We start from the raw sequence: 25185 nt of genomic DNA on the forward strand, positions 1-25185 counted from the left end.
GTATCGAACGCTGCACTGAGGTCTAGCAGGACAAGCACAGAGATGAGTCCACTGTCAGAGGCCATAAGAAGATCATTTGTAACCTTCACTAAAGCTGTTTCTGTGCTGTGATGAGCTCTGAAACCTGACTGACCCTGACTCTTCAAGTAAACCTGCCTCTGCAGATGATCAGTAAGCTGTTTTACAACTACTCTAAAGAATTTTTGAGATAACAGGTAGGTTGGAGGTTAGAGAAAGCTGGGTCAAGTGATGGCTTTTTAAGTAACGGTTTAATTACTGCCAGCTTGAAGGCCTGTGATACATAGCCAATTACCTTTACCATCTACTGTACACTCTCTGTAGGCTTCTCTCGTTAATCTGTGATTGACTCCACTGTAGCTGTCTCTGTGACCTCTGACACCCTCTTTCCTCAGCACCGTACTGGGTGAACAGGAACTTGCATTTCCTGTTATACTAGACTATTCTCCTGCTCCTCATAGTCATACCACTCACAGTCATTAACCAATTCGGAGTGGTCATTAAAGCAGTGTGGGTCTTGTGATTTTGTGGTTAATATTGAGCTCTCAGGGAAGGCATACCTGCACTATGGATGGTCAAGGTCAAGGTGTGTTTGTTTTACTTTTGTGTGTCAACCTCATGTGTGCTGTACATGTGAGAGATAGAAAGAGAGCAAGATTTGTGGCACTGAGAGGAAGAAAACCTAATTAGAGCATTAATTAGGAAGCAAACTGCTTATTAAATAAATCATGTGGTCATTAAGTGATCACATAGCAGCTCCTCTGCATTTCTTCATTCTACCCACATGTTGATATTGAAACTTTAAACTAATTTAACAGTTACACAACTAAGTGTTACAAGACACACTATATTGCCAAAAATATATAATTTTAAGTGGCATCCTGTTTTTAATGTACAGGGTTTAATTTGATGATGGACCACCCTTTGCAGGTAAACTACCAGTCAAAGGTTTGGACACCCCAAACCTTTGACTCTTTATTTTACTACTTTCTACATTGAAGCACATACAAATATATGAAGCAAGATATATGGAAATATGTAGCAAAGAAAAAATGATAAATAACTCTAAGTATGTCTTATATTTTAGATTTGCTTTGCTGACAGCGCTGCAAACCCTTGGCCTTCTCTCAATGAGCCTCATATGGTGTAGTCACGATGAAACTGGCTCACATGAGAACCATCCCAGGAAAGCAAGACAATGAGTCACCTCTGGTGCTGCGGATAAATCCATCCTAGTCACCAGCCTCAGAAATCACAAGTTAACAGCAGCTCAGATTAGAGCTCAGATAAATGCCACACAGAGTTTCAGTAGCAGACACATCTCTACATCAACTGTTCAGAGATGTAAATCAGGCCTTTATGGTCAAATAGCTAAGAAACCATGACTAATGAAAAGCAACAAGCAGAGGAGATTTGTTTGGGCCAAGAATCACAAGGAATGGACATTAAACCAGTGGAAATCTGTGCTTTGGTCTGGTCTTGAGTCCAAATTTGAGATCTTTAGTTCTACCTTTGAAGCATGGAGGAGGAGCTGTGGGGGTGCTTTGCTGGTGACACTGTTGAGGATTTATTTACTTTTACTACTTTTACTATTCAAAATTGAAGGCAGACTGAACCAGCACGGCTACCAAAACATTCTACAGCAACATGACAATGTTCGGTATTTAAGAAGGATATGGTACACTGTTAGAAAAAACATCTTAAAAAACAGTAATATTCTGGCAGCTGGGGCACCAAAACAATACCGTAAAATAACAGAAAATAACTTACTCATAAAAATACGGTTATTTCCAGTAATGAAAATACGGTTTGTTGCCCTAATTTTACATGGGATTTTGCCTTTAAACATTAAATTAGGAACAATTTAATGTGATTAAACAATGAAATTACCTATAAACAAGGTCAGTGAATGCGGCAATATGAATCATAATACTTAAATGTACAGTTAACAGTTGGTTTAAATAACAATGGATTGCATTCATATAGCGCTTTACGAGACCCTCAAAGTGCTTTACAATTCCCCTCTGACCATCACCAGTAGGTGGCAGGTGAAGTGTCTTGCCCAAGGACACAATGACCGAGACTGTCCAAGCTGGGGCTCAAACCGACAACCTTCTGATTACAAGGCGAACTGCCAACTCTTGAGCCACGATCGCCCTAAGTAACAATAACAGTAATTATTATTTGATGTGAAAAAAAGTTTATAAGAATCATGTTATATACTTTTCCATAGCATTAGGTGGACTGGAGGACATCTAACCAATAAGAAGTTAGAAATGATGTTGCTTTCTGTTAACGCCAGACTACAACTTATACAGTTCAAGGTCCTTCATTGTTTGCATTTTTCTAAAACAAAGCTATGCAGCATTTTTCCGTCTATTTCGTCTTTGTGTGACAGATGCAGAGCAATGGATGGAACCCTTGGTCACCTTTTCTGGTCTTGCCCCACACTCAGGAGTTTCTGGGCAGAGATATTTAATATATATAACCAGATTTATGACTTAAAATTAGAGCCGGATGGTGTACTTGCAGTGCTAGGCTGCTCCCTAATCTCATTGGCACTCAGACGTCCTCTTCAGAAAGCCTTAATGTTTGGCATGATTGTAGCTAAAAGACTTATTCTCAGAGCCTGGAAATCACCATCTCCTCCATTGTTCAGGGTTTGGCTACGTGAGATGATTGCTTGTTTGTATATTGAAGAGGTTCGTTATCGTTTAGCTGACACCCATTTTAAGTTTGTTGAAATCTGGGGCCCTTTTCTAAATCACATTAATGGGAATTCAAGATAAACTTTAACCCATTTGACTGCACTTTGTGTTTGTGTGAAACTGCACTTCTGCCGGACCCTGAGTCCTTCCTGGACATGTTTCCCACATCTTCTGGTCTTGGTGAACTCTCTGTTGCCCTCCCTAACCTCACACAGAAGATCATCTTCTTTGGACAATGGTGTTTCTTTTGAACTTTTGATTTGTACTGGCTAACTGGTGTATTTTTATTTATTTCTTTTTATTTTTTTTCCTTTTCTTTCCTGTTTTCCTGTTTGGGTTTTTTGTTGTTGTGTGTTTGGCTTCTGTTTTTTCTTCTTTTTTTTCTGTGCTTAAATGTTATTGTTTTTGAATCTTGTGTCCTTTGTCTGGTGTGACGTTATGTAACTTTGAACTTAAAATCTTATAAATAAACATTAAAAAAAAAAAAGAAACGATGTTGCTTGTCTTTGCTTTTTCCCCCACCACCCTGACAAAAATGCTACCAGCCAGTTGTGGATGCTGGGGTGTTATTGTGGAATACTTAAAAAAGGAGCTGAGCCAAAAGTCAAAATGCCTGCTGTGATAATGGCCTATTGCTTCCTATTTGACACAGAGTAAAAGAAATAGAAAATTAAAAGTTGTATTGACACATACCTATGTTGTTGTTGTTGTTGTTTAGGTTACCATGAGTCTTCACAAAGACACTCAGTCTGAGCAGATGGAGATAAAAGCAACATTTATATAGCACTGCTTATTACAGTAAAGGACTGAAGCAATTAATCGAGTAACTTGAATGGTTACATCTTAAAAGATTTTGATGAACATTTTTTGCTTTGAAGATTTGTTTGTCTCTATAGCACTCAAAACTCCTCAAACATGAAGTTTGAGAATATCTGTATATATTAACCCTCAGCTGAACAAATAGCTGAACAAACAAAAATACTGAGGCTAGTAAAAGGTACAGCTGCTGTATTTCCTGGGGAGAGGAGAGATTAACTTCACTCGGTGATGGAGCAAGAAGTAAAACAGGACAGGAGAGGAAGACTGCTCAGTGGTATTTGATAAGCTGGAAATTTAATGCTTACACGTAATGTCCTAATTTTTAAATCTGACATTGTACAGAATGTGAAGCTGTGTTTTTTTTTCATGTTGTGAAACATCCTTCAAAACAAACTGTATTGAAGGTTGCATGAAAATACAGGTCAGGTGAGTGTGGGATAAATAGGTTAGCTTTCCTTTAAATTTATAGTAAAACACTGTTGGCTTGGTGCTGGGTGGTTGTGGTGTTCATGGTCAGAGTGGCACAGCTTCATTTAAACTTTGGATTCAAGCTGATGATGATGAGATTCTTTTATTAGATTCCACCATTATGGCAACTGGATACTGGCTAGTATAAATACAATATGAGCACTTTAGTGCCAGTGTGGGAAAGCCAAGATATCCCATAAAACATCTGCTTACATCTTGTTGAATTCAGCTGTGCAAATCCACAAAGACCAGTGAACTTCAGAGGAGCGTAAGCACAGGCTTGCTGGTCACAGCTGGCCTGTGTGCAAAGAAAATCGACTTCAGCTCTCAATAGAAATTTTTGTTTGTTGTCATTTTGTTTATTTTGTGCTGAGTCAGCACAACCGAGCTTCCCCCACCTGCTGAATTCCACTCCGACTATACTAATTCTTCTGTTTAGGTGAGGAGACAGTATTAGTATTCCCATGTACTAATATTGTGTTATCATTCTATAAATAATGACAATATTCATAAGATATTAATAATTAATGATAATATTATTTCTCTCATATTCCTTCGTTCTGTTGTTTCTGTCCTTTCCAAATGCCCGCTGTGCAGGACACTGAAACTTGTGTTTTGTTGTTCTGTGTCGCCATCTTGTGGATGGAAAGGTGATTTAAGCTCGTAATCTGACCAAGCAAACTTTATTTCCTGGTTTGATGGAGAAGTTTTGGTGAAGAAGAGGCTCAAAGTAAAGACGCACTGAAGAAATGGACTTCAGTCACTGAATTTTGAAACATTTTTTAATCTACCACTAAAATATAATTTGAACTCTTCGATGGTTTAATGGTGATGTCATTACAACAGACTAATAAGTTATTTTTATTTCTTCTTTTTCCTATTAAAAAGTTTCCTTTAGACCTGTTACAAGTTTGGTTTAGGGCATCAACACCCTTAAGGCAATACTCACAGTTTCAGCAACCTTTCCTTTAATCTGCACTGCAACAAATTTCAAACCCTGTCAGCTTGGTTTAAGTTGGTCATTGTGAAGGTCTGATGATTGATTACTTCATTACTTTGATTATACATCTCTCACAGAGTCTGGAGCAATGTTATAGGACCATCATATCAGAGGAGATCAGGGGATCCGACTTGAAACTGAAAACATTTTATAGTTTCGATTTTAGGGTGGAGAAACCACACCCATCTACCAGGTTCCCAAGTGGCACATTGGGGGGCAGGGGAGCAGCCTTCAGATATGAGGACCAGGTTAAATATACCCAAATACCAAAAATAAGCAGTCCTGGACAAACATGGATTGCTCTTTGGCCAGGCCTGTTAGCCTGGAGTTACAAGTCAAACCTTGGGAAGCAGCAAGGTGTACTGGCTTTTGGCAGAAGAACTGGAGTCCTGTCTGGACAATGATGACACTCAGACCAGCATCCTGGTTTTAGTCCCAGGATGACCTAATTTAGTTAGTGAACTGTTGCTGTCAGATAGATGTAGTGAATCACAACTTCCTAGTTAATACCCATTAACTACATTTATTTGGAAACACTGGTGTCAGTTGGATGATGACAAGGGAACTGACCATTGGAACTGACTTAGCTTCACAAAAATGGGTCAACGTTGTAGCAGTCATAACAGTTGCTAACTATAAATAAAATAAATAATTATAAATGTGTGTTTGCACAGTGATTTCAGTTCATCCTCTCACCGGACTCAGCTGTCAAACGTTGATAATTCCACCATCAATTCAACCAAACATTTGGCAGATCTGTACACCGATGAAAGGTGGCGGTAATGCGGGCGGAAACCCGTACAGTACCCACTAGGTGGCGGTAAATTACTTACAATTGGTTTGCCACCCGCCATTAAGGGCCATAGAAGAAGAAGCAGCAGCAACAGAAGAAGAAGAACCATAGCAACGAGTAAATATCCATGGCGGTCACAACTGTAGTCAAGTGCGATCCAGAGTTCTTCTATTTATTTCTCATGCTTACTGTCGTTACTGTAAACACAACAGAGAGCGACTTTAATACGACGGCTTTTGATGCCTACAATCTTATTTATAATGTTACTGAGAGTTATCCGCGTACACAGCCTCCAGCGTCCGAGAGCACGACCACAGCTCCGAGCTACAGCACCGAGATGCCGAACCTACCGGCCGTGCCCCTGCCAGTCTCCGGGCACCTACCCACTCCTCTCACCAGTGGTAACCTGTCGCTGTGATTTAACCCCAGTTTCTACCCCAGTCCCCCCGTTTTTAGCACATGTTCACTGTTTTTCTTTGTCCACCAAAATAGCTTTTAGGTAATTCAGTTTGCCAGCTACTTTCAGAGATGTGGACACATTCAAATTAAACCCATACCCATTGTACCCATTGTACAACTGTGGCTAGGATATCTGTTCTCTCGGAGGTAGTAAGGAAAATGTTAAATGAAGATATTTTAACGTGGCGTTTGATCTGACCTTGTGGTATTTTATGTTTTTCATTCGGATAGATAAAAACCTGGGATGCTCATTAATGCCAGGTATATACAGACTCTTCGTTTAAGGAGAGCGTGCACATGCGCTGACACACAGACCTGTGTATGAATAATACGACTGCTCTGACATTACTTTTTTGTGTTTCTTTATTTTTAATAAGATCCATTCTGAACTCCAAAGTAGTTAAATTTATTTTGAAATAATATTCTGACATGTTACCTCTTCCCAAAACGTTTTACCCTCCTTTACAGGGATCCTTTAACCTCTCTGCATTTAGTACATATTTTCTAAATAATTATTGAACTTGTCAGAAGCCAAGTCCCAGTTGTTCACAGTTAGTCAGAGTAAGAGCTCCAGTTGAAGCTCGTTCCTGATCCTCTCCTGTGATATCAGTTTTATTTATTTTTATTTATGTGTTTAGCATGAATTAAAATTTGATCAGATAGGGTGTGGACAAAATGAACTACATTATGCTTAAAAGTTTTCCTAATATGTTGCCTCTTGTGTTTATTAATGGCTTGAACATTAAACCTAGTTGTACACACAACTGCCGTTTTATATTTGTACCATTTGTAATGTACTGAATGCATAAAGACTGTTCGTCATTTAGAAAATATGAACTATCTGACCTGTGTGTGTTTGTGTGTGTGTCAGCTGACAGGTTATGTCCCTGCGATGAGCAGATGGATGTATGTGACATCAACTGCTGTTGTGACAGAGTGTGTAGTGGGGATGTGCCTCTGTTCACCAGTTGCTCTTATCCCACTGTGAGGTATGTAGAAGTCCAGCTGAAAATCTTCTCTTTTTCTACTAATGGGCTGCAGTGTCAGTTCACAAGAATAGATTTTTCTCCTCTTGGCTCTGTGCGGTATAATAAATAGATTTTGTTAGAATGTTTTTATGTGCCAGTGTGTGATATTGCTGTATTTTATATTTAAAAACAGTGGTTGGTGCAAACAGGAGCAAAGTAAGCATTTCTTTAAGTTTCAGCTTGTTAAACAAGTGGTTTAATAAAGGACGCTTATTGGCTTTGTGGTGGCTTTGATCGTGTGTGTTGCTGTCGTCCATGCTAGAAAAACATCACTCCACCTGAGTTCACTGAGGAAAATGTTGGCTGCTTTGGCCAAATTGTAAAAAACAGTTTACATGCACACATGCCCTCAAATATTAAATAGTCCAAACACATCCAATTTTAGCCCTGCTTCCTTTCCATAGCCTAATGCACTTCCTTTAATAGGACTAAAAAACCACTCAATTAAAACAACTGTTTGTTAGTGAGGGTTAACTTCAGCTACAGAAAAACTCATAAATGTGACTTATAGAAGAACCATTAATCCCCCAAACTGACCATCAACCTAACAGTTTAAGACTTTTAAGAAATGTTATTACTGAGTGAAAACATTCAGCAGTTTGTATGCTTGTTGTCCTACTGATGGACAGCTGACTGTGGAAATGTTCATGCACACTGCACTGACCTGATCAAAGCAACAGTAAACAAATGGCAACACTTGGTCTTCTCTTGCTAAAAGATGAAATCCATAAAAATGTTTCCCAGTAGAGCAAACAATTCAGCAAAACATCTGCATTTGTCTGCATGTCCATAGCAATAAGCTCCTTCTTTGTCTTTCATCACTTTGCAGTGGCAGCAAGCAGATGTGCAGCCATGATGTGGCATTGTATTCTTTAAGGAGAGCAGCAGACGGTTATTCAGAGCTGCAATCATCTGTTCAGAAGGAGACCAACTACGACATCTTCTGCATCGAGTCACAAAACCGTAAGTCAGCAAATGGGCTTTTATGGAGTGTTAGAGTAAACGCTTCAAGAAACCATTTGCACATAAGTTTGGTAAAGTTAAAAAAGGCAAATTTAACAGTGTGTTATTTACAATATTATGTATAATAGCTTCCTTAATGACTATCTGAGCTGGTTTCTTTTTTTCTGCAGGAGTTGATGGACTGTCATATCCCTCTCCCGCTCTGCCAACTGACAGCAACTTTGTGTCGCTCTTTAAACAATTCACCAGCTATATTTTCGGTTTAGAGAAAGTTAACCAGGCGTCCTCTGTAAACCTCCAGACCTCGGGCGGATACCAGGTGAGCCTCTGTTTGAAAGGAGTCACTGCTTATAGCTCATGTAGTATCAGTAAGTGTACGTTTGTCCACATCGAATCAGTCAGTGACTTTTTTATTCTTAGATAGTCCATGAGTACTTTAACATATGAAGGTATGTTTAGTCCACAACCTGTGAGGAACTTGTTTTCAAAGAAACTCAGTAAGAACACTCAGTGCACTCCTTCATAGGTGAGTCTGAACTTGCCATTTTCCTGTCTGTTCATTCTCTGCTGATGCTTTGGCTTTTCAGTATGGGGATGTGATCGTGACGGCAGGGGCGGCTGAACAGAGAGAGATCTTGCAACTGCCAGCTCCCGGTGTCACTGCTGATTGTGTGGATAACAGTCCTGCAGGTAATGCCTTTGTACTTGTAAATTATAGAAAGGAAAATGTATTCATTATTATGACATCATCACTTTTAACTATGAGTAGCGGTGTTTCCACTGACCGCTGTAGATTTACCTGGACACTTGTAAAGAGAGGGGGAATTTGTTTTTTCTGCAGCCTGTAAACTCACCACTTGATGTCACTCAATCCTATCCAGAGTCCTTTAATGTTGTAAACATTTGCAATTTGCAAACTACTCCCCATGTGGTAGTGAAACTGAAGCAGGTAATGCAAACTGGAAATGGAGGCTGTTTGCCTTTAAAATAAAAAGTTGCTCCTTTTAAATGTTGGGGAGACCAAAAGTACAATATCTGTACTGATGTTGACTGACCAAGTGTAAAGAATGAAATGAGGCCATGTCATTGATGCAGAATTATCAACCTACAGAATTCAAAGACAACCCAAAAATCAAAGTGAAAAAGTAATGTGGCAAAAATTTCATTGCAGCATTTAAGAATATTACTCAGAAGCTGGCATCGCCCGCATGTGTTTTTATGCATGCCTGACAACGTCGGGGCGTGCTTGTAATGAAACAGTGGTTGGTGTCCTAGGGGACCTCCTTCCAGATCTTATGGGCCTCACTGAGCTCCTGCACAGTCTGAGGTAAAACCTGGCCGTATGGGATGGACTGAAACATGAAGTAAAAAACAGGACTTACTGTATCAGCATAGGGTGTGACAGTGGGGCCAAAGATTTCATCCTGGATTAAATCTTTCTCTACAATCAGGACGCCCTTGCCTCGTCTGTAGAGGTCTGTGCATCAATCCATTGATGTGCCTATGCAGACCATCACTGACCCACCACCAAACCAGTCGTGCTGAACGATGTTACAGGCAGTATAATGTTCTCCAAAGCTTCTTTCATATCTATCACATGTGCCCAGCATAAACCTGTTCTACTGTGTGTAAAGCACTGGGCACCAGTGGTAGACCTGCCAATTCTGGTATTCTATGGCAACTCCCAGTCAGGATACATGGCAGTGAGTGCAGATCCACTAGAGGACGTTGGGTCCCCAGGCCGCCGGAGACATAAAAACCTTCTGGTAATGGCTCATATTGACATACCGTCCTGTGGAGCTGGACTACTTGGGCAACCTCTGCAAGGTCCAACCCAGTCACAAAACATGAGGAGGGAAAAGCTGCCAGAGGCCTCCACATAAAAAACCCACACCTGTTTGTCTCATTGTTGTCTTTAAGTGCACCTGTAATTTCAGCAGCAGCTCTCTGCTCCTTAACTGAACAGATCAGTATCCCATCTGGTTTAATTGACTAGATGCCATAATCTGCTTAAAACGTGTTACTTTCATTTTTTGGAGCTTTGTGATATTTAACAGCTCCCTTGTCAAAAGGCGTCACCACAGTGGGTAGCTCTTTGGCAGAGATGCAACCTCAAATGGGATTTGTGTCTCTGGCAGAAAAATGAATGTGTTAACCACTACACTATGTAGCCATTCTCTTTCTCATCCCAGTCTCCTTAAAAAAGTGTCGGTCTTTACTTGTGCCCAGAGTTTGCATATTTACTGTCACTTTCTTATTGAACAGCAGTTCCTTTGTTGACATCCTGTAAAGCTTTATGAAAAGGATGAGAGGCTTTTTCATCAGTATGAATGAGGTTGTTTTAGCTTTCCTGGTTTGATTTGCAGCTTTCCTGAAGGATCAAAGCAGTCGGTGCTCCCGTCGCGTGGTCCTGGATCAGGACTGCGGCCATCTGCCAGCCCTCAGCATGGATAGCTACACTGACACCCAGCTGTTTAGTGTGAGTCTCACATTTACTGAGCTACACACTGGTTGGCTCTTAAAAATCCACTCTTTAATACAGTGTATTGTTGAAGTGAAGTTCACTTTATGCCCAGGAATTATAATGTCATTGAATTTGAATTGCAACTAATGAACAGCATGCACACCTGTTTTGTGTTCCTTAACTATATATAGTTTAAATATAGATCATTAATTAAAAGGTTTAAAGTGAAATGTTTTGTGCTTGACAGGATATGAGCACAGATGCAGCAGTAAGTATCCTGACCTTTCTCTATTTGTTTAACTCAGAAACAGTTAGTATGTTTATCAGAGTTAAACATACTAACTAATTATCAGTTAACTGATAAATTTAAAAAAATCCAAGTTAACAAGACGAGGTCACAGACTCTTAAATGTGTTCATTAAAAACAGTGTAGATGTTATAAACAGTTAATCTGACAAAACAGACGACCTGTATACATTAGCTTTGTGAATTTGTAATAATTTTCTCAAAGATATTTTTATTAAATTGAAGCAACGGAAAAAAAAAAGAGATACACACAGAATTCCCATATGGAAAAGATATAAATCTTATAAAGTTTGTATCTGTCTTGTGTGAAACTTGTATGAAAACCATACAAGAGTGAAAACACATATATGATCCCCTGAAAAATCATATAATGAAACTTGTATGTTTTGGATACTTACTAAAAAAATATATGAAAGTAATAAGAAAGTGGCCACTTTCATGAGTAAATCATGTAAGTTTTTACTATTTCTTTTCCATATGAGTCATTACATGGCAAGCAAGTAGATTTCACAATGGTTGTTTGAGCTGACATAATACAACACAGATTAAAGGCGCATTCACGTATCTTTAATTGCTTGTGTCAGTGGCTCTGAGTTTTAAACATTTGTGTTTGTGTACATATGTATTTGCAAGATTAGTTGATTAAGCAAACAAAGTCGTTTTTAGCTGTAGAAAGATTCTCTGTGATGTGAAGATTTATATTCCTTTATACTTTTTGACACTACCATTGCACCTAATTTCCTGCTGTTTCCATTAAAGCTACAGTCATGGTATAAAATATACCCTATGCAACTTCTAAGACTACAGATTGACATTATAAAAAACTTTATCAAGTTTAAAATTAGGTAAATACAATATAAGATGAATTCCATGATCTGAAACATGTGACAAATAATAAATGTAACAATTTTTTTCATAACACTGTAGCTCTTGAATTTCTGTGAGCATTGCAGGTTCTGACCTTGCGGTGAATTTGCTGGGGCATCCAGTTCTGGGAAAATTGGAAAGTATCTTGAATGTTTCCTCCTGTGACAAATATTTCAATTTTCGATTGTTTTGCAGTGGCCTTCATAACACGTCCCAGAATGATTTTTTTCTCCTTATCATCGTGTTAACAATCAGCTTAATCCTCTGGACGAGCAAAATGTCTTCATTTTTGTTAAATACATAATCAATACGGTATAATATGTAAAGTTTATTTATTTTAACCATGACTGTACACCCCTAAATTTGGTTTTGATGCCCACTAAAATCCTTTAATGCACCAACTCAGTAATATTAATATAAAACCTGGCTCAGATAAACTCATGGTGGTTTGTAATGCATAAAATAACCAGGTGATAAAATCTATGTTCAGAATCTTCCCATGCCAAACACCTTTAGGTGGACCAGGACATTTAGTAAGACACAGACAGCTTCTCCTGATTGTGTCTCCTTTGATGTTGCTACATGTTGTAAGTTGCACAACACGCACAAACAAACTTGAGGTTAAGTGCTGCAATGCAGTAACAGGAACAGTGGCACAACTTTCTGCTCAGTTCCTAAAGAGCAACTAGCAATCACTTATTTTCACATTAACATTCAGAACCCATTGTGTTTTAGATGACTATTTACTGAGTAGTATTTGCAGCATGCTGTGCTGTTTAAAACTGTCATCATGTTAGACAGCCGCTGGCGCATTGTGTATTGTAGTGCAGTAGTTTTAATGTGTCAGAAGTTCAGAAACACAGTTAAATGAAGACTGATATGAGTCCCTGCTGTTGCTGGAGGTTGTTCCTGTGGTGGTGTCTTCAGTCATCCTACAGTCTGCAGATCACACTCAGACTGAGCTGAAGGTCACAGGTGGAGGAAACATCAGTCCTGTTCTCATCAACCCCACCCTCTGTGGTAATGTGGTGCTGAAGGTGGGTCACACACACTGGAGTTTATTTCTCACTTCCAGCATGAAGAAACGGTTGACACACATATTTGACATCCATTAGCATACAATGTTGACTGAGTTACATAACATAGTATAATAAATATAGCATAAATATATTATACAGTGAAACATCCTGTAATGTTGTTAATTCGTGACATTTAGTTAGTTTTTTTAATTAGACCTGTAGTTCCACTGAGTCATCCAGCTGTGGAAAATATCACACCTATCTGTGTTGACGTCTTTGCTGTGCTCTCCACAAACACAGGAGATTTTTTTTCTGAAAAGTAAAGTCTACAGATGTGACCACATTACACTCTGGTTTAAAATTGTGTGCAAAAGTCAGAAATATCCTCTTCCTGTTTTCTCTTTTCTGGATGATGATGATCACGAGTCCGTGTAGCCAGCCTCTGTCAGTGCGCCCCAGGGCGGCTGTGGCTACAACGTAGCTGCCATCACCAGTGTGTGAAAGTGTGTGTGAACGGGTGGATGACTGGTTGTGTAAAGCGCTTTGGGGTCCTTAGGGACTAAATAAAGCGCTATACAAATACAGGCCATTTACTCCACACAAACACACAGGCACGCAGTCATTTCAGAGAGATGCAAAAGTCTGGACATAGGCACCCAGACATGCCTGTGTTGTCAGTTATCTTTGGAGGTGGGACGTGAAAGTACATTGAGGCAATTCAAACACAATCAACTTTCCAAAAGGGAAACATCTTATGCTTTTCCAGTGACGTGCACCTAATTGTATTTCCATGTCTGGTGCCATTCCCTTACATCTAAATGAAGCAATCTAAGCAATACTAAGTCTTTATTTGTTAACCACCCCAACACTTCTCCCTATTTAAAAGTTATATGCAAAAATAAGTTAATTGAAAGTGTGTAATTAGAAAATTATGTCTCCTCAGGTTCTCTATGTGATAAAGTACAACCCACAGGGTAAGATAGAAAATGCAACGGTGTCTGTGGTGCTTGGATTTGTAACTGAAGCTGTGCTGCATTTGGAACAGGAGTTTCAGGTCACGTACATCCAGGTAGTATATTCAAACAAACCTATGTATGTGTAATGGTTTATTTTTTTGGAACAATCTGTCACAAATGTTTTAGCCCCTCACAAAAGCTGGCTAAAATATCCTTATTTAAGTAGCGTGTGGGTGAGGCTGCTTTGCCAGAATTGTGGACACGAGGTGATGATGTTAAGGATAAAAGTGGGATGTTTGAGTTTACCTGTACATATCCTAATTATCTGAAACTTTGAGCATTTTAATGTGAACATTCACCACTGTACGTGACAGTAAATAAGGGAAGCAGAACAGGTTCAACACAGCTTGTAGTTGTATTACTTTGACTTCAAAACTATGATTGCCAGCTTGTCTTCTGTCTCTGTGTTGTGTACTTCCACAGCAATTCACTGGTAGAGATCAAATCAGGTGCTGTTAGAATGAGGGGATTTGTTGGTTTCACAGATTTGTTCGTTTTAATTGCTCTACATTTCTTCCTTCTGAGAAAGACTGCAAGAAGTGTTTAGTAATTTAGGAAAACATGTTACTCCTTGACCATTCACTAAATCTGAGTAACGCTCTGTGTTTTGTGTCTCCTAAACAGGCAGATGGGGGGGACGTGAATGTCCACTACAGCGGAAATCCAGGTTATGTGGTCGGCCTGCCGCTTGTGTCTGGAACAAGAACAGCCGAATATCCTTTACCTGGATAAAGGACAGATTTCCCTCATTGTTGTACTACTGCAAGCCCATTTCTGTTAGCGTAAAAACAAATAAATAAGATTACAATTTTTTGGTTAAAAAAAGTTTTATAATAAAAGATTAAAACTATAAATAAAAATCAATTTTTTGAAATATTAATGGGAAAATTTTAAGTATGAAAATTTGCTGCCAGATTTCAGACTGGCTTGTGGTTCAGAGTTTCTAAAGGAAGAGCTTTTAGCTCCGTTTAGGTTCAGGAGACAGACACTTTCTCTACTTTTAAGATAAAGAGAGATACAAAATATAGGCACGTGCTAGTTGAAAACTTTCCCAGGACAGTTCTCCATCATTTCCCAGGCGTTTATGTGCCACTACTGCATGTCATAACTTTTGTTTTCTCTCTCCTGTGTCTTTCTTTTTAAAAATTTGTTCAGCGTCCATGGTCTCTCCATGCTCTTTACTATCAACCCCTAACTAGCCGTGGCAGAGTATGATTTTGTTGGAACTTTCTGTTAAAAGAGGGTTCTTCCTTCCCGCTATCACCGAGGCTGCCCGTAGGGCATCATCTGATCATGTACTGTTGCTGGCTCCTTAGCTGTGTGAAACACAGAGACAATTGTTGTTGTAAACTGAAGCTCTATAAATTAAACTGAATTTCAGTGGTTGATGAAAGACGTGTAATGTTTTGATGTTCTCTAAGAACCAGGATTTGTCCATAACATTCCTCTCCACTGGGATTGTCAGAAGCATTGACCTCAGAGACACTCTGTCTCTGCTCCTCAGCACTGAGGACCAGGACTGTCTGCAGGGTCCACATCAGCGCTCACCTGTCCTCTTTGGTCACGACTCTGTGTCTGGCTGCCTGTTAAGGCACATCATCCTCACATTTTATTCATCACACTTAATATAACAAACGCTGTTTTTTCTTTAAAATTTCTGATGGCAACGTTTTTCGATCCTGCAGGTTGGAAGATGGTGTAAATTGCACTATTGTCTCGCAAGAGCTTCTAGGAATTTTGAGAGGATTTAACTATCCTTATTATGTGGCTTCCTTTGGAAACTCCCGCCTGGACAATCTCCTGGACTGGGTGCAGATCAAGACCAACTTCAATCCCACAGTGAGTGAGGTCAAACAAGGGGCACAGTATCTTACGATGATCACTGTCATTGCACTGAGTGATGAGTCAGATCTAAATTGAGGTCTGAGGTCTTAAACAGAAGTGAATTCACTGTCATGTTTCTGACTTGCAGGAAGCTCCAAGTTGCAGCATCCCATTGTCACTGCACTTAGAAATTAAATGGACCAATTACGGATCCTTCGTGAATCCTCAAGCACAGATTGTGAGCATCAAAGAAGTAATTCAGAGCAACACCAGCAGTTTGGTAAGACATCATTTCTGTCGGAGCATTTATAGCAGAAAACTGCAAGCAGAGAGAATCATTTGTACTGTGTGTATTCTCATACAGACCCTGTTGTCCAGAGGCAGCAGTGTCCTTCCAATCAGAAGCTCAGTGGCCTTCATCCCAGTATCTGCTGCTGCTCTTCCTGGTTACAGGGCCACACCTACCATCAATGCCAAACTGCCCTTTGACTTCTTCTTCCCTTTTGTTTGATCCAACTGCAGCTTTCACTTATTTAAGCTTCCCCATAAACACTGGTACAGTGTGTGGTCATCACTAGTACTGTTATTGGACCATCAGTCTGCAACTGTGTATTGTGTGAATAATGTACATCTGAGTTTTCCCTCTTTTATAATAAAATTTAATACATGGTTTCACATTCGTTTCTCAGTTCTTGAAATCAATGGTTTAAATTTGTTCTAACAGGTCATACAGAACTCCAAAATCACATTAAGATGTAGTTTTATGTACAAGTTATCGTTCTGCCTTTCACTTATTTACAGGTGCTTTAGGCTTTATGGCATGAAAATCACTAACATGTATATACTGGAAATTCATGTTGCAAGTGCAGTCCCTTAATTTGTCTCCATCACCACAATAATGATGACATTAAATCTCAGTGCAGTTAGTACTAAACCATTAAATGTTCTGCAGCATGTGGGTACAAGTAGCTCTGCAGCAGTGAGCTTGTTGAGCTAGACGTCTATGCCGTGCTTCTTGAGGAGGGCTTTCAGGTTGTCGTTCTCTTGTGCCTGCAAACACAGACAAGAATCACCTTGTTACTCACTGTAGGCCTTCGTGCCACATACTTAAGCCTTCTGAGTAACAATATGAAGGAGTAAAGCCTAAATTGCTAAATAACAGACACCTTTCTGTATTACTGCTGTGAAATTTACAAAACAGACAAAAAGTAAAATAAGTTATAATAAATATATCTGATATTCCCCGTGCACAGAATAACAGTCACCACTTCCTCAACAAGAAAGGAAATACCAGACAACAGTACTGGTTTAGTTTATAGATGCATTTGAATATATACTGTGTATATAATTTATATGTTTTTTACTAATTTTAATTTTATTGAGTGTCTGTATCGTCTTAGCTGTTTTACTGCTACAATGCCAATGAGGATTCTGATACTGACTTAATGTGCATGGAGATCTTATCAGTAACTGTATTCATCACTCAGTCAGCAGCATTACAGTTCTGCCTTCTACTGCCTGAAATCCAAAGCAGGACTGAGTGTGTTGTGAGCGATCTGCCATCATTACTGCAGTTTTTGTGGAATTCCAGGCCTAAAGAGTTCCCCCACTGGGACTGTCCATTTGGGAACTTGGTGTTTTCATTTGTTTTAAGCGGCAAGCTAACTAAGGATAATGTTATCCTACTGTAACTGTGAGCTCGTTAACATTAAAAAACAGAATGAAAGAGTGACTAGAACTAAACAAAGCTTTAAAAAAAGAAAAGGTCAACGTTTGCTTTCGTTATGAGTTTGGCTCATATCGGTTCACTTTAGCTCCCTAATAATGTTACTAAAACAGTCACCTCTCTGTCCTCACACCAGAAAGAGTGAATCTAAAGTATGAAGCTTTTCTGACTTTGCCACACTTCTGGAAAACTCTCGAAGTTGAATCCTGAAGCAGTGAATGAGGTGACATCTCTACTAAGAACCTGAGTGACCTCGTCCTCAAGGTCAAGGTCAGATTTTGTGAACACAAGAATGAGGCTAAGTAGCACGAGGGCATCTACTAAAACTCTCAGACAAGCGTGTAGCCCAGTGACATTAACCAATCAAGGTCAGAGGTCAGTTTTTCTGAAAATCTGAGGATTTTTGAATTTATACCATAGGTGCATCTACTAGGAGGCTGAGGAATGACACCAGTATTTTTATGGACAGGAAGTGTGTCACTGGGACCTCGTTCTCTAGAGAATGAGGTCCCAGAAAAGAAACTGACTTTTCGGTAACCAGGCAGTAATCTGTAATCTCTGTGCAGGGGTGAAAGATTCCTGACACACTAAGCATCTCACAAGACATAAGTAGTCCAAGCCTGCCAGCAGTAATCTTCATGAATATTTGACATCACCAGTTTATCACTGCGCTCCTGTAGCTCAGTGACTCTTTGAACCAGGTGGTCATAGCTTTCCTTCAGCTTGTGAACCTTCTGGTCTGCACGGGTCTTCACTGACACTAGGATTCCTACAACAAAATAAAAAATGGTCAGCATTTTAAACTTTGCCCTGCTAATCATGACATCTGGAATTTAACATCAGTCATTTTGATCTCATATAAAACCAAAAAACAAAACCTGCAAATACAACAATGTGAAAAAAATCTTTTAGTGGGCCACCATTGTGCTTTCTGAATAGTGACGTCTAATGTATTTTACATTCCCAATCTGCTTTGCAGCAAGATAAAAATGTATTCTTTTAGCAATTTGAACATGAATGTACATAGCGGACAATCAAAATGTGAATGTAAATGAAGACGATCATAAAAGAGAGGAGGCAAGAGGAACTCAGAGACATGTGATGCTGTTGCATCATTGATGAGCTGATTAAATAATCAGAGCCATGACCGTTGGTTTATCATTTCATCCATTTCCTGTGAACACTGCAGAGTGGCACTGACCGTTGATAATCCTGGCTACCCTCCAGAGTCGGAGCAGGATCAGAAGACCTATCCCATCAAAAGCGTCCTCATGGAAGATGAAGACAATGTCCAAGATGAAAGACACTATCACCACAAAACCATCAAACACCTCGAATTTGTGCAGGAAGAATTCCAAGCGGTATGCAAACATCTTCCCAGCCAGCTCCAACATGAAGAAGGTGAGAACAGCCAAGCTCAGGTAGTGAAAAACCTGAAAAACACATAACAGTGTAGTAAAATCTCAGTAATACCCATGGGATGTCTCTTAGACTGTGAAGAAAAGTTGCTTGCCTCTGGAGCAATGTGGCCATGCTCGAGCTTGATGACAGCCAGATCTATAAGCAACTCAGCCAAGACAAAGATGGCATCCAGGATTACCAAACACACAACCAACACCTGCAAGCAGAGACAGTTATGATGTCAGCTTCTATTAGTTTTCAAAGTAAAAGAAAAAAACTGTGGTGGAAGGTACTTGAGCTCAAAACCAGTTGTAGTTGAACTAAATCTAATATCTGACATTGTGCAGAAAATAAGGTCCTCTTGCTTTAAACTTTCTTGTCTTTTGCTGCACTTTGAGGAAAAATATGGAACAATAGCTGGGTTATAAACTGGTACAGTTAAAAGGACGCTAATTCTGCATAGCCCATCGAATACCTGTGTTTCACTGTTCTATGGCATAATCCAGTCAATATTCAAAAAATGATGAGGAATCCTCTGAAACACTTGTTACCCGTAACTGTGGGATCAAACCACCAAGCTTCTGATTAGAAGATGACCTGCTCTACCTCCTGAGCTAAAGCCACCCCACTGGTCAGAACAAAACTTCGATAAAGGCACGTAAATGAGAATGAACAGTTTGTAGACTGGGGGAACCTATACAGATGTGAACCATAAGGAGCGTGTATAGAGGCGTGGTCAGACGCCTGACTTCTGTTACTCTAAATCTCCAAAACAACAGCAGCCGCTTTAAAAGCTGTCCAGACATGACTGAGATGATGATCCCGAACAGAAGCTCAACCAAATTTACATTTTTTTATTTTTATGGACTTTTCCTGGAATCGTTTGCCCACCCTCATATTTCTCTGTCATTGTAATAGCTTAGTAGCTTTGGCAGACTGGAAGGCTCAGACAACAGTTTCTTTGGTACATTTTCTGAAAAGACTACAGCGACATACCTGGAAACGTTCTGAGCTGTAGAGCCTCTTGAATGAATCCCTAAATGTTAACGTAACTGGAAGCTGTGCCGTAGCCGGACTCAACTCCTCACTGGAAACATGCAGTTCTTCCTCGTCGCTATGGACCACATGCTGGTCCCCCACAGCAGTGAAATGCTTCAGGTACCGAGACATGATGGCAGGTTGAGGGATGAAGAGAGAGGACCACGTCCCACTTCAGCGCACCTTGGAGAGAAGTGTGCATTTCACTTTAAAGCCATGAAGTGTGGAGCCATAAACCGACATTTTGCAAGCTGTAGTTCATAAAGTTGAGCAATGTTGCAGGTTCCACTTATGACCAAAAATGGCATATGTTCAAAATGCTGTATACCTTCTCTACAGATTTCTCCATGTTAGTCAATCCCAGTTTACTTCTCCTTTTTTAATATTTGCAACATGCTACTGACAAACCAACTTTTTGGTATAGCATACAAAGGAAGCTGAGGAGCCTGCTTATCTATCCCACACCCCACTCAATAGATCTGGAAGGAAAAGTCATAAGACTGGTTTGGTTATCATGAAAATCCATCCTATCAAAATGTCATGATATCAAGACAGAAGGGCTGTTGAGCCCAGAGCTCTACAGGCTAATTATGAACCAGCTATGGGTGCTCTGTTCTTCTACGATAATCAAGTGACAGAAGCACCAAACCCCAGACATTCTTCATTAACTGCAGAGCTAATAATAGTACATCTTACATCTTAAATTCACTACAAACAGTTCCGCAAAGTTAATTTTAATTTCACTACTACTAACACACTTCATTTTTCATATGCGTTGATCTGTGATGTGATGGAAGATGCGCAGCAGAACACGGAATTTTCTAGCCTTACTCTAACGCAAATGGTCATTTTACAGGCGTTTTAACTATACTGGTGTAGCACTTAAAAGTACAAGAAGTCAGAAAGTGAGTGTAAAATTTCCGACTACGAGATTCTGCAGCACTGAGCGCAGCTTTGTCGCTTTAGGTCTGCTAGATTTTTCTGTTTATGCGTCTCAAACGTTGGCAGGAGGCTGAAACTCGTGATAGGCACGTCCATCCCTTTTACTTTTGCCAAGTAAGCATTTTACTACTGAGAACAGCGCTGGCCGGACTCTGCACAGCGGAAGCTGTTATTTGGTTTACACGAATAAACGGTGACAGCAGCTTACCTTTACCTTCCACCTTCTCCTTTGGCACTTTCAACGCTCCTCTCAGAGAAAGTTACTCGGCGTCAAAAAAACCCCAAAGAACCTCAAAACTCCGCCTCCGTCTTCAGACCTTCCTCCGCCCGATTCTGTCCACCGACCCGTCCCCGCCCGTTTTTATTTGTTTTGTTTTATTTTGTTACCTAATATAAAACGTTTATTTCGTTATAGTCCATTTCATAAAGCTATACAAATCTTTTTTGAGCAAAACTGAAATATTGCTGACAAAAAGCTCTAGAACAGCTGCCCCTTTCCCCGCTTGCATTGTTGCTCTAATTTTCTTTCTACTCCAGAATAGCAACACTAAGCGTTATGTTCGAATATATGTGCTGACTGATTGATTTCTCAATGTCCATTGGTTTATTTATATTCATTATCTACGCGTTTCATTAAAACATTTATTTAAATCATCCTCGATAGTGATGATATAGATCAGTGGTTTCCAAACCGCTCGCGCGCGCGCGCACACACGCACGCACGCACACACGCCCATATTTTGCTCAATTGCGGTTTATTTCTCTCCTCAAACATTTACTAAACAATTAAGCAAATACAAGTAACCTGCAGGTAGTAAGAAAATAAACTACTAACTCTTTTACGCTACGTCCGCACCTACACGGGTATTTTTGAAAACGCAGCTGTTTCGTCCACGTGTTTCGAATCACACACAAAACTGAGATTATTTAAAACTCATTTTTTGCGTTTACGTGTGGACGAGGAATACAGAGTTCGTCACGCAACGTTAAAGGTATGTGCCTTTTTTCACGTCAGCTGTGCGCCACGTTATTGCTTACATGAGAGGAATTGCAGAATGGCAGATTAACAGTATTTTGTCTCTATCTTCAGGTTTTACACGCTTACATAAACACCCAGTTACTGTCCTTCTATTTACAAAGGCAGAGGCGTCACGGTGTGATGATTATTTTCCCTGTGTAATAATATTCAACATTGCTGTCAATACATTTTTTTTAAAAATGCCTCTCTGTGCAAAATGGGTTTAAAAACATAAACAGCTGTGGGATCCTGTTTGTTTGAATCGGGGGAACAAATCGTGGCAGGATCAGCCTGATGTTATTTGTATCCTGCTGTAACTTTACTGTATAAAGAGCAAACATCTCCAACATGTCAGGAGCAGTTAGTCATTACAACAAGTGTTTGTGAACTAAAGATCAAGAATGTGGGATCCTGTTTGTCCGTGATCTAAACAGCCCAGCGCTGCTCCCGACGAAGGAAACACCAACCCTGCAGGGAGACCTACCTCGGCACTCCTGCAGGTGAAGCCAAAGGGAAGATTTGCTTCACCATATTTTCTAGTCTTTGGCTCAGAATGAAGTTGGTTTGGAAATCTAACACTGTTAATTCAATTTACATTTATTTATATGGTGTGAACTCACAACAGTCACTTTAAGGCATTGGACTGTAAGGTAACCCTACAACAACAACAACCTCTTTGAGCAAACGGGAAGTAAAAACTCGCTTTTAACAAGAAGAAAGCTCCGACAGAACCAGGCTCACGGACGGGCAGCCAGAAAGACAAGACAAACAACACACTAGAAGAGAGCCAAAGATTAATCATTTAATCACTAGTTATTAGATTTGAGTATAAAAAACAGTGAGTGAAAAATAATTAGTTCTCTATTCATAAAAGCTGGACCTTTTAGTTATGGACACAAAACCAAATGTTCAATAGACAGCTCAGCTCCTCTCTTCACTTTATAAGTGTATAAAAAAACAAAAAACAAAAAAAACCCTGCATATCTGGTGCCACATGCACTTAGGGACATGTTTGAACATGCCGTTCAATTTGATACAAACTAATTTGCACAGAAGTCCAATAACCAAACAGCATTTGGGTTCAGATCAGGAAGGCTGTTGCTCCAGTCACACCACTAAATCAAACTTTTAATAACCGGCAACAGTGACAACAGTTACCATGCGGAACAAGCTCAAATACATGCATTAAATAGTCAGTGTAGATTATCACTAACAAACCTGCTTGCAGCAGCCGCCAATCTTAATTTTAACCCAAAGTAGTGTAGCTACATTGGTTTCAAAATGTGGGTGTAGATATGAAGGTTTTAAATTCAAACTACATTAAAAAAGCTTAAAAGTTATGATCACTACTATACCGCTATACAGATAATTATCTTTGATTTAATCAGAGTTCTGCCTTTGCCAGCATGTAGTCCAGTTGGTTTTATGTGAACACAGTTGTGCCAGTTTGTTTTTCTCCTCCCCACAACTGCAGTATTCAGGAACCTTCAAATATAAATTCATCACAAACATCAAATGTCTTGTTCCATTTAGGCATTTATTAAAGCAATGACACATTCACTGTTCAGTTTATTCACCTTTGAAAGAGGTAGCTTGAAAACACAGGAAGTAGTGACAAAAAGGTTTAAGTACATTTCTCAAATAAAGAGGATTCCATCACATCTAGGCCAATGAAACAGACAGATGACTAATGTTCAGCCACAACGACAGGAACAATCATGCATTTGTCTGTTATTTAGCCTCGTGTACATTAATGCTTGTACCATTGTATAGTCAGACTTCAGCACCACATCATCTTGCTGTTGTTGTTATAACCCCAAATGAGTGATGCCATAAACTTAGCAGTAAAGAGTTTACTAGAAAGCCGTTCTCATAATCTGCAAACCGAGCAATAGACATTTGGTGGCTTTCAGACAGAACGTTGGTTTAAGGGATTTCAGCATTAGCTTCATTTTTCCAACCAGAATTTACAGCCATCTGTTCTCTTCAAAACACCACATGGGAAGCTTGCATCGCTTAATCATTGAGCTCAGTTGCAAGATAACCTCAGAATTATCCAACTCACAATGTACACTTGCTGTACTCCAGTGTAAATGTGTGTCCAATATCACCTATTGATGCTGCTGCTTAGATTAACAGACATTAAAAGGCAAACATTTTGATAGATCTGGTTTTAAACCTTCAAATGAGGGATTAGAAAAAAAATATAAAATAAAAACCCTCGTCTTGAAATCTAGAGCCCCTGTGAGGTTGAGGTATGCAGACAGGACTCCACATCCTGACATGACATTTGCCGAAACTGGTCGATGTAGCCAAGATAGCAGTTGCATCCCCAAGTCATCCAAAACTGCCTGTCAGGATCCCTGTCGACAAAAAACCAAAGCACAAGTATTACTATTATTATTCAATCTGCACAGTGAAGGTAACTGAACTATTCCCAGCAGCATGTTTCAGGCCTTCAGTCAGGTTCTGGTAAATTGTTTTTACTTAAACCTGTGCCAAGTCCTGACTTTCTCTCCCAATACTAAGATTCTCCAGCAGAGATGAGCCAGTCTCTGTCAGAGCAGTACAAGATTGGGTTCACACCATTTCTCCACATCCTTCATGTACATCACACATACCTGCAGTCAGTCAGCATGAGCTCCTTGCAGCATAATGTGTTATTATTCACTAATCAGTGCATACAGGGCAAAAACTTAAATACAAGTAAAAGTTGTCAGTGAGACCCACCTTCAGTCTGTAGATATCAGTACCACAGATCCTCTGCCTGCAACACAACCACTATTATCTCATCTATTCACAACAGCCTTTTGCTCAGCGCCAGGCCAGTGTCAGTCTCAGTGTAATAACTTTAGATTTACCACACACCACCCACCAAGAAACTGATTTGAATTGTCCAAGAATTTCCAGCCAGTGTCAGTCTGGATGTTCTCCTCCCACAAATGACTGATCAGTGCATCCCCATCGGAAACTCATGCCACTTTGGATGGAGTAAAATCTGAGTAAGCAGCAACATCTAGCTGCTGTAATGTTGTGAGTCTGTGGCATCAGTTGGTCCCTGTTAACTACACTAGCTAAGAGTCTGAAGCAAATCTAGCTTAACATCAGTCTGAAATTACACCAGGAATGACAAAGATGTGAACATGACAAGACTGCTAAATAGTTCAATGCAGAACACGTCTATAAACTGAATTTAACTTACCTTTACGCCTAAAGGCAAGCAGTGTGTAGTTCTACTCCACTGCCAACACTCAGCCTTCATGTCTGTTTAACACTGGGTGCCAGCATGTCTGCAAGAGAAACCAGTG

At 39.8% G+C, this 25185-nt stretch overlaps 2 protein-coding genes across 3 annotated transcripts; one reads left to right on the forward strand and one right to left on the reverse strand.

Moving 5' to 3' along the window:
- Nucleotides 1-5892: 5892 nt before the first annotated feature.
- LOC113029992 (tectonic-1) lies at nucleotides 5893-16427 on the forward strand. 2 transcript variants are annotated; one of them, XM_026180977.2, is made up of 14 exons: nucleotides 5893-6207; nucleotides 7137-7254; nucleotides 8123-8256; nucleotides 8427-8575; nucleotides 8844-8946; nucleotides 10623-10735; nucleotides 10968-10988; nucleotides 12796-12930; nucleotides 13856-13981; nucleotides 14553-14641; nucleotides 15382-15519; nucleotides 15614-15767; nucleotides 15901-16032; nucleotides 16117-16427. In XM_026180977.2, the coding sequence occupies exons 1-14, from the start codon at nucleotides 5934-5936 to the stop codon at nucleotides 16261-16263; spliced, it is 1833 nt and encodes a 610-aa protein (XP_026036762.2). In that variant the 5' UTR covers nucleotides 5893-5933; the 3' UTR covers nucleotides 16264-16427. The 2 variants fall into 2 exon arrangements, with proteins under 2 accessions (XP_026036762.2, XP_080165291.1); XM_080309165.1 differs by lacking the exon at nucleotides 12796-12930.
- hvcn1 (hydrogen voltage-gated channel 1) lies at nucleotides 16398-21224 on the reverse strand. Its single transcript, XM_026181207.2, has 6 exons — nucleotides 21068-21224; nucleotides 19876-20100; nucleotides 18992-19096; nucleotides 18680-18911; nucleotides 18135-18247; nucleotides 16398-16802 (listed from the first exon to the last, which is right to left on the reverse strand). The coding sequence occupies exons 2-6, from the start codon at nucleotides 20047-20049 to the stop codon at nucleotides 16746-16748; spliced, it is 681 nt and encodes a 226-aa protein (XP_026036992.1). The 5' UTR covers nucleotides 20050-20100; nucleotides 21068-21224; the 3' UTR covers nucleotides 16398-16745.
- Nucleotides 21225-25185: the final 3961 nt, after the last annotated feature.

This window comes from Astatotilapia calliptera, chromosome 2 (assembly GCF_964374335.1).
Source record: "Astatotilapia calliptera chromosome 2, fAstCal68.1, whole genome shotgun sequence".
NCBI classification, from domain to species: Eukaryota; Metazoa; Chordata; class Actinopteri; order Cichliformes; family Cichlidae; genus Astatotilapia; species Astatotilapia calliptera.

Excerpts from the sequence above, each read along its gene's own strand:
- LOC113029992 (XM_026180977.2), top strand. The coding sequence starts at position 5,934 with ATGGCGGTCACAACTGTAGTCAAGTGCGATCCAGAGTTCTTCTATTTA. Across the intron at positions 8,576-8,843 it reads AGACCTCGGGCGGATACCAG|TATGGGGATGTGATCGTGAC; the intron begins GTGAGCCTCTGT and ends TTGGCTTTTCAG. Across the intron at positions 16,033-16,116 it reads AGAGCAACACCAGCAGTTTG|ACCCTGTTGTCCAGAGGCAG; the intron begins GTAAGACATCAT and ends ATTCTCATACAG.
- hvcn1 (XM_026181207.2), bottom strand. The coding sequence starts at position 20,049 with ATGTCTCGGTACCTGAAGCATTTCACTGCTGTGGGGGACCAGCATGTG. Across the intron at positions 18,248-18,679 it reads GGTAGCCAGGATTATCAACG|GAATCCTAGTGTCAGTGAAG; the intron begins GTCAGTGCCACT and ends ATTTTGTTGTAG. Across the intron at positions 16,803-18,134 it reads AGGAGCGCAGTGATAAACTG|GCACAAGAGAACGACAACCT; the intron begins GTGATGTCAAAT and ends CTGTGTTTGCAG.